Source organism: Aristolochia californica, unplaced genomic scaffold, assembly GCF_029961685.1.
Source record: "Aristolochia californica isolate CCGP_79_NKW_82.1479 unplaced genomic scaffold, dmAriCali1.0.hap1 SCAF_2, whole genome shotgun sequence".
Taxonomy (NCBI): domain Eukaryota; kingdom Viridiplantae; phylum Streptophyta; class Magnoliopsida; order Piperales; family Aristolochiaceae; genus Aristolochia; species Aristolochia californica.
In genome coordinates, this window is record NW_027181881.1 from 4734248 (window position 1) to 4746739 (window position 12492).

General features: G+C 40.2%; 2 protein-coding genes and 1 long non-coding RNA gene across 3 annotated transcripts; 2 read left to right on the top strand and 1 right to left on the bottom strand.

The window, feature by feature from the left end:
* Positions 1 to 1852, top strand: LOC137957316 (uncharacterized). The gene is made up of 3 exons (XR_011113337.1): positions 1 to 585; positions 683 to 1633; positions 1769 to 1852. It is a non-coding gene; the product is annotated as an uncharacterized lncRNA (long non-coding RNA).
* A 3791-nt stretch (positions 1853 to 5643) lies between these two features.
* On the top strand, positions 5644 to 7687 carry LOC137956568 (pentatricopeptide repeat-containing protein At1g08070, chloroplastic-like). Its single transcript, XM_068804111.1, has one exon. It carries the CDS (start codon positions 5713 to 5715, stop codon positions 7573 to 7575), a length of 1863 nt encoding a protein of 620 aa, XP_068660212.1. The 5' UTR covers positions 5644 to 5712; the 3' UTR covers positions 7576 to 7687.
* On the bottom strand, positions 7626 to 10788 carry LOC137956569 (rho GTPase-activating protein 2). The gene is made up of 5 exons (XM_068804112.1): positions 10326 to 10788; positions 9269 to 9389; positions 9003 to 9122; positions 8578 to 8808; positions 7626 to 8478 (listed from the first exon to the last, which is right to left on the bottom strand). The coding sequence occupies exons 1-5, from the start codon at positions 10631 to 10633 to the stop codon at positions 7936 to 7938; spliced, it is 1323 nt and encodes a 440-aa protein (XP_068660213.1). The 5' UTR covers positions 10634 to 10788; the 3' UTR covers positions 7626 to 7935.
* Positions 10789 to 12492: the final 1704 nt, after the last annotated feature.

Consider the following 12492-nt stretch of genomic DNA (forward strand, 5'->3'; position numbering starts at 1 on the left):
TCTAATGGAAGAAAATCTCCCACTATAAGATGTTGTAAGGAAAATCTGAATTGTCAGTTGACCAGATAGGTTCCTCCTCCTTTTCTTGTATGTAGGTCCCTATTCATGGATGTAAAGAGGGGGGGTTGCACTTTTCTCCTCTTTTAGAAATGGCGGGGAAGGCCACCACCCTCCCCTCTCATTACACAGGAAGGAAGCCACTCCCCAAATGAAAAAAGAAAGCAGAGAGGAGGGCGGCTAGCCCTTGATGAAAAGGGTGTGTTGGGGCTTCTCCCCACACTTCCCCGTGATATTCTCTTTTATGTTTTTTAGTATTCTTTTCATGTGTATTTTATGATCAGGGTTCTATCAGTGGACTTTTCTTAGCTCAATACTTAGTCGAGTTGTTCTGCCTATTAATACACTTACATGGAGAGTCGTTTTCTATTGTTGATTGATTGTCATGAATTATAAGGCCAAAAATGGTATTGATCAGAAATAGTGAAGGATGAAAAAGAAGGGGTATGGAAGAGGATGATTCTGTCACTCCCTGTAGGTGCTACAAAGCTAAGATGGTTAATCATCACTGCTTAAACTGGAATATGGGTTAGTATTATTTCCTTTCTGTCAGCATTGGATGGACATGGCTGCTACATCTTCCCCTCCAGATATTTTATCCTGATTCAATTAATTCCACCTGCAGAAGGGTCGCTTAAATTGATTTTGTGGTAGCTCAATTGGATTTCCAAGCCCTGTGGAGGAGTGACCACTGGGGCTTTGGGCATTATGATTCTATTGAAGCAGTCTGTGGATTGAGAGTTTTTACACTGCGTTATTCCTGTCCTCTGGTAGGAAATGGTAATTCAGCATTGATTATTAGTTGGTTTCTTTCAAATAGGACTCAGCTATGGTGAGTTTTGTGATATATCTGGACGGTTTCAAATTTATTGGATGTATAAATTCCATAGCTGATCAATTAGTTTGTGAAGGAGTTACTATGCAGCACTTGGTTGTGGAGGATTAGTTTTTGCTACTGGATTAATTGCTAGCTTTTGATGTATATTTAAATGAACTTCTCTTAACAAAATTCTTACTATTTTCAAAAAAATATATGTATCAGAATCTGAACAGGTGCACTTCCATTGCTAACCAGCTTGTGAGGAAGGAAATTTTAGTCAACATCTTGTAGTAAATTCTCTGACTGTGCTCTTGACGGCCTTTGTTTGTTTTGTCTTCTGGCTTTTTTCTTTTAACAAATTTGGCCACCATTCAGAGAAAGTATTTGGTGTTCATTTCGTGTTTTTGTAACATTTATGTTGTTGTTCACGTCATTATTATTCATTCACAAATTAGTCTTTGTAGAAACAATTCCTTCAAGTGGATATAAAAAAAATTATTGGTAGTCTTCCCCTTGATCTTCTGGTCCACTCGGGCTCCTCAGTTGAGTTTACAAGGCTTTAAGCAAAGTCAAAAAGTGGGAAGCTAAACAGCAAACGCACAACGAAAGATCCTGTGGCATTGGAAGCCACGTCTTAATTTTCTAGTTCATGCAGGAAAGTGCGAATCCGTCTCCAGACCGACTCTCTTGATAAAGAGGAAGAAAGTGGTCTTTTGATGACATCTCTGAAGCACGTTGGATGTGACCGTCAAAATGGTAGATAAAGAGATGCTTTTTGTTATCTGAATATAAACCTGAAGCATCGTTTTCGGTTGGATATTAATTACTTAGTGTATTTAGCTTCTGGCTCTTCCACTTACTAAAGATTTTATGCTATTCCTGGGTTTTCAGGACAGCCAGAAGTATGTTTTATAATTGAATGGATCAACTGGTTTGTGATTTGATTCCAACGTATGCCTCATTATTGAGACGGGAGTAAAAGAAAGTGCGATTCGCTACGAAAGCTCCTTTCCGAGCTGTGGTTCCATTTGAAAGCACAAGCGTCGCCAGAGGATCAGGTATTCCTTCTGACGTCTTTCCGTGTTCCACAGAAGAAACTTCAAGGAAGCTTCCTGTAATTCTACTCGGCTGCACACGTAAATTTTGTAACGTACACGCAATAGCCGCTGTTGGACAACACTCTCTCTCTCTCTCTCTCCTTCCCTTTCAAAGGTAAAATCATTCATCCCTCTCGCTCAAATCTGTACTAAGAGTATGCTTTTCTAAATTATATGCGTATGCTAGTGCTATTTATATCAGAATTTGGACGCACTGGAATTGCCCATGTAGTTATCAATTATCAAAGTGGGTATTTCCCTGCCACATGTTAAGTCTTCTTGCCCATTTTGTGGAGCCAATTGGTTTGGTCCAGTAAAGCTTGATAATCTATTTTATTCATGGTAGGCCAAATGCCCTACAATGCATTTCGTTTCTCTAGATACTCAATTGCTGTTTATTTTTTTCTGTTCTACATCAAATCGGAACCCAATGCCGTTTTGTAAGCTTGCATCAGCCTCAAGCAAAATCAGGTTCTTGTGCTAAATATGTCATGCAGGAAACCGGTGGCGGTTGTTTTACTCAACTTCATCACAAGCCTTAAAATATCTTAATTCCTGGACAGATCTGCAAGACGGAAGATGGGATTCCCAAATACGCTAGTGTCTGTGCTTTCTTGTTCATTTAATTTTCTTCCTAGAACGCATTTCTGCTTACACTTAACTTGGTTCAGCTTTCAATCCATACTCAAATCTTGTTCATTACTTGGGCTGTACATGCCGGACTCGTAGAATCCAAAAGTAAAAGTAGGTCTGTGTGCACATGGTAGGAAGAAAAGAAGGACATTTCTTGTGGCCAAAACTGGGCAGCAGATTTTTCAGTTCAATTCATGTGTTAATTTTTCAAAGTTTTTTTCTAGAATCGTATGAACTGTAACAAATAAGAAAGTGTTCCAGGCTGTGGAAGGATTGATGAAGAGAGAATGTCTCTGGGTTGTGCAGGGAGAAGAGATAATGAGAAGGCATGGAAGCCTCTGCCTCGTGCACATCACATGCTTACCACTTGTCACAGTGACATATCCTACTCGCACGAGTTAAAAATGTTAATGAATAAAGACAGCGACCTATCCATTTGATTCTTGGCAGGAGGCTTCTGGAAAGCAGAATCCCATTTGCATACAATCTCTCTCTCCATAATCGATTCCTTAACTGGGTGTTTTTTTCATTTCAAACGAGGGGCTGACACGTTTGTCTTAATCTAAAATCATCTTCACCCACTACTCCAATCAGTAATCTTCATCAAAGCCATCGATATTTTAATGAGAAACAAGAACCACTTTCACTAGTGTGTTGGACCATATGATCCAACCACCTTATTTAATGAGTCAATGCATGTCTACTAGCTTTTGATTTAAATAACTTTCAAGGAACTATTGCTTTCCTTAACAACTCTTCTACAATATGTCTTCTATTCTTTCATAAATTAAATACATAAAAAAAATATAAAAAGTCAAAGAAGTTGTGGACTAAAATTTGGTTTTTTTACATTCATTTGCAAACTCCTCGTGTAAAACGGGGTAGAAGAGGATGAAAGAAGGGGATGAAAAAAATCGGGGCCATGGAAAGTCTCATTGTCAAACACCTAGTCAATACAACTCAACAGACCGATCTAACTTAGGTAGACTATGGGTGGATGAAACTTAACCTAGCTGGACCGAAACCACCTAGCTCTGATACCCATCGTTCCCATTCCCTACTGCTTCTGTCGGGAATCAAAAGAGGAACCTGGTGTCCAGCTCTGATAACCATATCAAACGCCTAGCTAATATAACTTAACAGACCAGTCTGTTAGGTGCGGAAAGTAGAATACTTAACCCAAGTGGACCATAACCACCTAGCTCTAACACTCATTACCTCTTTTTTTATGCTTAAAGATTTTAAAATTGTAAAATTATAAAAAAATAATTTAATTCAAATAAAGTTTTCTAGTTTAGTGCAAATACGATGGTTAAAAATGAAATTTGGTTCACCTTTTCCCGGTCCGGTCTGGTTGGGGGTGAAAACTAAAAAGGTATGCCGACCAAATTATACACTTTTAAGTCGGATCCAACTATCGGATGCAGAAAAGGCGGGCTTCTAGAAGAAGAGGGCATGTGACATATCAACTCGTCGTCGTCAGGCTGCTGTCCCTTTGAAAGCAGAAAAGCCCGAAGGCGACGCCTCTGATTCCAAAAATCAATATACGCACCTTAAGCCAGAGTGTGGGACGACGACTCGAATCCGGCATTAAAGCAGTCAAAGGAGGTATATCCGCATTATCAACTCCCGTAGAGATTGAAATTCCATGAATGAGTCATCAAACGACCTCTTGCCAGTTGCCTCCCCTGGTATATATGTGTTCCCACAGATAAAACCCGTTTCAGACATCGTCTTCCGTTTCTCTCTCTCTCCCGTTTTTGCCTGCTTTTATTTTGCCTTCTGTTTCTCTCAAAAACTTGCTGCCAGTGGCAGTGATCCATAGTACACGTCTACTTTAATGGATTATCGTGGTTCCTTTGTGTGTGAGGTGAGCGGTGACTCGGAAGCTGATTTCGATCCCTTCGCTGCGGTGAGGCATGAGGTGTCGTCGTTGGTTGAAGACAATGATGATGATGCCCAGTCATGTATCTGTGACTCGGGGGACGTCTCGGACATAAATGGTTCAGTTGTTGTTGATGATGATGAGCAAGACGATGACGGGAATGAAAGTGAAGGTTGTTGTGACGATGGTTGGGATGATCGGTATCCAATGGGTTTTTGTGAGACTACTGTAGTGACGCCGGAGACTGTCGAAGAAGAAGATGAGGAGGACGGCGTTGTTAATGAAGAGAAACCCAAAAGGAATATATTGATTAATGAGATGGAGGATAGACTCTTCTGGGAGACATGTTTGGCGACAGGCTATTGATTTTCTTTTTCTCTCTCATTTGATCAATATCGTCAAGAACCCATCGATGTTACCTGGATTTGTAACTCCTTTTCTTTGCCCCCGTTTTCTCATCATAAATTCATGATCGCCCAAGATCAACATCTTATTTATCCGCTCCAAAGGAAGAAACCTCCTTATGCCAAAATGTAAGAAAAAGAAACACTTCGTTGCCCTTTCAGAAAATTAATCTGGGGCTTCCAATTGTATGTCTCCCCGACTTCGAATCTGTTACAGATACAGTCGGCACTTCATTTTTCTCCTTTTTTTTTTTTTTTTTTTTTTTTTTGACTTGGAAGTCTTTGAATGTTGAAATATTTGAGTTGAACGAGTAGTTTTGCTAGTTTCAGCAGTTCCCAGGAACTCAGTAACCAAAAACAAAGGCAAAAAAGGAATTCCCAAGAACTCGATGATTAATGGATTCGGCCTGTTCCAATTTATTCGTTCCATTTCAGACACATTTTCATATTTTCCTTTGTCAGATCGACTACTGCTATCAATTCCCTCAAACCTACCAAAAAACAAGAAGTCAAATTTTCTGGCCCCACGTTACGTAGTGTATTCGTTAAAATGACGCAGGGTCCTCGAGGAAATGGAGCTGCTTGGCGATGTTTTCACTCGCCTTTTGGGTTTCACCCCTTCCATTTCTTCTGAGACGGCGACGAGTTGATCAGGAATAATGACCATTTGTCTAACCTTTTGATTCTTAGTCTTGCACGCAGTTCTTACCTGTAACTTTTTCATTAGTTCTTTTCAAATCCCAAGTTTTTAAGGATTGGGAGAGAGAAGAACAGATGCGTCTCCTCTTGTATGCAAGCTACTAGTATGTATGATCGATGCATATTGTTCGACCAAAGCACTTCTCTTTGGACTCATTTCGACGTAATGAACGTACTAAAATCAGCCATTTGTTACGGTCTCCATCTACGACGATCAAACAGGTTCAACAAATTCATGCTCTGCTAGTCGTTCGATGCTTGCCGCCGCCTTCGCTCTTTCTTTGCAACTCGGTGCTCTTCGCATATGTTAGATCGTCCACCCCTTCACAGGCTTTTGCCTTTTTTGCGAGTCAGATGCATCACACTAAACCCACGACTGTGACTGTTCAGTTCCTCCTAAAAGCTTGCTCCAGATCCAAATCCCTCTTCCAAACCTGTCAAATGCATACTTTGACGTTAAAACTGGGGTTTAGTTTTTATACCTTTCTTCAGAATGCAATCATCCATTGTTATGGACTGTGCGGTCAGTTAATTGATGCTCGGAAAGTGTTTGATGAATTGACCCAGCGAGATGTTGTCTCGTTTAACTCTATGATCCATGGGTATGCAGCGGTGGGGGATATGAACTCAGCTTCTGATCTCTTTGGGCAAGTCCCTGAGCCAAATATTGTTAGTTGGACCGCTCTGGTTACTGGTTTCTCCAACATCGGGGACGTCTGTGAAGCTAGGCGGATTTTTGATAGAATGCCGGACAGAGATCTGGTTTCATGGAATGCGATGATCTCAGGTTATGTGCAGAACAAACGCCCTGTTGAGGCCCTAAATTTGTACCATCAGATGCAAATTGAGAACTTCAAGCCCAACACAATTACCATTACGAGTGTATTATCTGCTTGTGCAGGCGTCGGGGCTCTGGATATAGGGAAATGGATCCATGTCTACCTTAATAAGAGCCAGTTTTTAGTGGATCCCTTCCTGGGTTCTTCCCTGATTGACATGTACTCTAAGTGTGGAGCCGTGGACTTGGCTTTGCAGGTCTTTGAGAATTTGCAGGAGAAAAATACGTGCACTTGGAATGCCATGATAAATGGGTTGGCCATGAGCGGTGATATCAGAGAAACATTGGGATTATTCAGTAAGATGCAGCTAGATAGAAGTGTTTGGCCTGATGAAGTTACATTCGTTGGGGTTTTATTGGCTTGCAGTCATGGGGGATTTGTGGAAGAAGGAAAGAGGCACTTTTATAGTACAATGAAGGAGTATGGCGTCATTCAACTAGTGGAGCATTATGCATGTATAGTTGATCTTCTTGGGCGATCCGGGCACTTAATGGAAGCAGAAGAGGTAATAAGAAGTATGCCAATAGAACCAGATGTTGTTGTTTGGAGGGCTTTGCTTGCAGGTTGCAAACTTCACAAAAATGTAGACTTGGCAGAGAAGGTCGTCTCAGAAATGGAAGCTAAAAGTGGTGGCGATTACGTGCTTTTATCAAACTTGTACGCCTCAGTTGGAAGATGGGACGATGTAGAAAATATGAGGAAGACAATGATCCACAAAGGGATCATGAAGGTACCAGGCTGCAGTTCAATAGTGGTCAACAACACCATCCATGAATTCATCTCAGGGGACAAGTCTCATCCCAGATATAATGAGATTCTTGATAAACTGGAGGAGCTAGGGAGGAAGGCCTGTAGTGATGGATACTCTGCAGTGGTTTCATCTGTGTTGTATGACATAGATGAGGAGGAGAAAGAACAGTCTCTAGGGCATCATAGTGAGAAATTGGCAATAGGTCTTGGCCTAATAAGTACAGCCCCTGGATCCCCTCTTACAATCATGAAGAACCTTCGGGTTTGTTATGACTGTCACAGTATGACCAAGTTCATCTCAAGGATCTGCAGTCGGGAAATTGTTGTTCGTGATAGAATCAGGTTCCACAGATTCAAAGATGGGCACTGCTCTTGTAACGATTATTGGTAGTGTAGTGTGGTGGTCTTCAGCTGAGCCAAGAAAAAATGTATACAATTTTTTTTTTCAAAGAAACATGTCCATTTGCAAATTGATTACATAAACTCCTTAGACAGAAGCAATACTTTGACAACTTAGATCACTCCTACAACTTGTACAAACCTCATACAAACAATCACAAGTTCAGTGCATTGCTGAACCGTATCAATCACAATCAGAAAACCCCACTTTGCAAAAAGCCTGACTTGTCAAACTATTTTATAGAGTACACACACACCATGGTTGTTAGGAAAACCGAAACCTGCTCAGAAGCAATCAGAATGTCTGGAAACCAAGATCATGTCAATTGAGGGGAATTCTGAGAAACAACAATTATGGGCTGCATGCAGGCTGAGGTTGCATTTCTCCCATTTCTACATCAGTGTCTACTGTGCAGTATTTTGAAGGGCATTTTGCGTCTTCAAGGGCCGCAGCATCTGTTCCCCATTCTTCTACTTCACTCGTGCCTGATATTCTACTTTTACTTTCAGAGATTAAAAGCTCTGAATCAGGATTGAATTCTATATTGGTTGTTTCCCTACCCAGGTTGTCATTGTTAAGCTTTTCCTTCTCTTCAAGTTGCCTTAAGAACCGCTCTTCTATTTCATCCACAGAATCGCCTTCTTCACCACTACTCTGGGTAAAATTACCACTTCCGTCATCTGATGTTTGTTCCCTTAGGTCACAGGTCATATCCACCTCTTCTTGGCTATCAAGTTCTTCATCAGTTTGACACTCTGAAGAAGGACAAGAACCAGACCAAGACTCTTCTCTCATCGCAACTTCTTCACGTTCTCTGAGTGTTTTCAAAATTAAAGTCTTGAGCAAGTTCATTACTTGAACGGCATGCATTAAAGCAGTCAAAGGATCTGCCATCTGGTTAAAACAAACTACCTTCAGTACACACTCAATGAATCTGTTTAGTAAAATAAGACGGATTTCTTCGTTTTTCTTTTTTGCACCAATTGAACTTACCTGAGTCATGTTGGGCGCAAACACCATAGCAATATTTCTAGCATTCATTTTGTTGGATTCTTCATCTTCAACAACATCAGCCATTAACTCAATTGCCCAATTAAGTAGTGCCGACTCAGTTGGCATCAGCAACTTCACAAGTTCTGCACTATCCTCCTCTGTGTTACATTGAAGAACTTGCTCAGGGGACAGACCATCCAGTATCCCTGAGGGAAGCTCCCTGAACCATGCCTGCAAATGAAGAAAGATATCACCTTACTATTCTACTTTTTTTTCTCATTGATTGGATCCAGCTAGCCTTCTCATAAGCTTTTCTTTCAGGGATTCTTTATACAATAGTTCAGTAGATATCCCTCAAACAACACAAGGATATTGGAACCAACAGGAATGTTAATGAGAATAAAAGGGAACTCCTCACTTCTTACCTTTATAAGACCTGCGAGACAATGGACATCAATGTCATCTGGCACAATGCCCCTGTTGAGCTGATTCCTAACATGCTCCTCTTGGCTATTTTCCGGATTAATACGAAATATTCCCTCAGCCTATGAATCAAACATTCAAAGAGAATCCATGAGAAAAGCTTATCCCATTTTTTCAGTTTCTGAAATTGCACTACTTAAACCAGCTAAAAAATTAAGATGTGCAAATTAACTACCAGCAGCTTAAATGTCTAGAAGCAAGATAGTACCTTTAGACCTCCTTGGCTGTATAGTCTTTCTTGCATAAGCAAGAGAATTGTGGGTACACTATTCCATTTGGAATCGTAAGAGCACTGCATTGACTCTGGTGAGACACCAAACACGCTTGTGCTACAGAAAAATACAACTCCATAATTCAGTGAAAGATTCAATAGACTCAAACATACACAAATCAATTCAACTACTTTCGAATTCTTAATGTGGCCATTCATAACACTAAAGCAACTTGACAAAACAGTGTCATATAAGGTATCTCATGTGCGCCTTATTAAGAGGCGGTTTCCTGTTTCTTAAATTTTAATGTACTTTTCAGCAGTCACTGCATTTTGCTGCATTCATCCTCTTGGAAGCTAGCTGTAATATAATGCAACACCAGCATGACCAATTTGCTGGAAACCCATTGAACCTCTGACACTAAAAGCTTTGGCGCATTTTCTTTGGTGCTGATTACATACCTACTGACGAGTCACAGGCTGACAATAATTTACAACCTGCAACTCATGCCTCATTTGGTTTTTGTTACAACCCACAACAAGACTTACTAAAAATATAGCTTCAAATGACGTGAAAACTGGTCGTGTAATAACTTTTCTCAGTTGATGTTTTGTTGTAGGCATAAAAGCTCTTCTCATGAGCTGAGTAGATGACAATTTATGGAAACTGTGAGATTTTTATGAGGCAGATGCTGTAGTTGTCTATATACTTCAGCAAAATGGATTTTTTTTACGAAATATAAGCATTTTCCACGGTAGAAAGAAGAGAGTTTTTTTTTTCTTGTTTACTTTCATAGGAAGGATTAACTACTCAATGCTTGTAATAGCAACTCCAATCAAAGCCTAACCTTTTTAGAAGAAACCATCAAATGCAACAAACTTACCTAGAAATCAAAGACTTTAATGTTTAGAAGAAAGCAAGAAACTCCAAAAATGCTGTTTATTCTGAGAAGCTCAAATGTAATGACTCCCAAAATGGTGCATTTTCGAATTTTAAAGAGAAACCCACACTCATCAACATCATAAAGAAATAAAGATAGGTGAGAAGAGAAACCTGGCACTGGGAGCCCGGCAAGGAACCTCCATCTCGAACTCAACAGGGAGGCCGAGGAATCCATTAAAGCGATCAAAGGTAACATGGGTGACATGGCGAACATTGGTAGGCCACCCAATCTCCATCTGCTGAACAGCGGAAACGACCTCGTCTTGCCGATCTACACGACAAGCAACCATGGATTTCCTTATAGCCGCTACGAGCAAAGCTACAAGAGAAAGCTGGTTTTCTTCGTCATCTCTTTGTCTTCTCTTCCCCGCACTCTCTCCTCTACAGCCCCCCTTTGTCAGCATCACGACCCCGGTCATCTCACCTTCCCCCTCTTCTCACCCGCCCTTTTACTCTCTCTCTCTCTCTCTCCGCCTGTCCGGCGTCTGCTACCAAGTGTCTCTGTCTACGCGAGAAGAGAAGGTCGAGGCGTAGAGAATTTCGTTTTGAAAGAAGAGAAAATCTTGACGGCTCTTTGTTTGCTTTCGTTTCTTGTAGACAGGTACAGGTTTTGAACTTCGAAGTTCAAACGGCCACCCATTTCAAAATTTAACGCCTACTTTATCAGATAACTTTGTTTTCCACATTTACCCCTCAATGCTATTTGTTTCATTTAATGATCCTTAAAATTTTATAAGGCTTAAGGTTTTCTGACTCGTGACTCATAGTGATTCAACTAGAGCGATTTGCTAATACTAAAATTAAAAAAGATACCTAAACCTCACCAAACCAACACAGGGTATTTAAGTAATTTTATTCGGAGTATGAAAAAACGGGAGGAGCGGGGCGAAATGTCTTTTACGATATTCAATCAATTTCGTGCTTTAAAGCGGAGGTTCGGTGGCAGGCAAAACCCGACAACCGAAATCCGGTTAACCGGGGCCCACAACTTGTCTGCCTCGTCTCCACGGCAGTTTTTATTATACGAGCCTCGCTCCCTCCAACACTGTTTTGAATTTCAAAACTGTTTCCCTGCGTGCGTCTCTCCTCTTCCCTTTCGTACTCTCCCTCCTTTATTGCCTCGTGCGTAGTTCGTACTCGCAAACGAGGGACCCGTGAGATTTTCGGAGTTTCCTGCATCGGTATTCGGACTTCTTGACCCCTTTTGACCTTCGGGTGGGCTCCGGATTCTTTAGATTCTAATGAGACCGCCGCTCTTCTCTGGGGGCCCACGTGATTTTGGATCGTGGCGGGTCCCAAGGTCCGATAAAGAGGAGTCCCTCGATCATTAAAAACAAAAAGGTCAATTTAGTCTACCCTTGATTCGATTTGCGCTCTCTCAAATTCGGCCGGTTCAAACCGGGTAAATCGTGAGTTGAGTTGAGTCACGGAATGACTCAAATTGGTTTGGGTCCTTTAAAAGGGCAAGAATGGGAGTTCAAATTTTGACAATTTAGTGATTGGTGTTTAAGAGGAGAGAGAAACAATAAATATGACATTAAGCTTTCCCGTAATCAAGGAAGAAGGTTCATCATTTTAGGGCAAAAGCTGAAGAAGAATGAAAGCCTTTGAAGTGACATTAACTCAAGAAAGTGAAAGAAAGATGGATTTGGTTATGTATATGAAATAGTCCATAACTATTGAAATTAATAATTTAATGTAACAAGGGTTTCTTTTAGGATTTATACTTGGACTTTTTCCATCTAAGGTCTTTATGCACATTGTGTAATTCAATACAAGACCTGACCTAAGTACTCGATTTGAAATTGACCAATTTATTTTCTGAGTTAAAATTGGGTCGAGTATGGATTTATTTGCATTACTTGTTCACCTGACCCAACTAAGTAAAATGGTTTGGTTTAATATTTTTAAACTTAAGCATAAACATTGTATTTATTTTTAATAGTTAAATCGACTTAATTACAAATAATTATTTATTAATTTATAGAATTTTATTTTAAATAAATAATTATATCAAGTTTTTAGTAGTTTTTTATTTAAATTTTGATTAATATTATTACCATATTATGTTATTTTTAGCATGATGACATGTATCAGTTGTTAGTCTTAGGAGAGGAGTCCATATTAGTGGCAACTACCGGCAAAGACACTTTAGGAGTTAAGAGCGGACTATAAGTTGAGGAAGAGAAATAAGAAGTTTTTTTTAAAAAAAAATGTAACATTAGTAGATAGGGACTATCTACCACTAACAAGATCAAAACATTTATAGCCTTTTTGA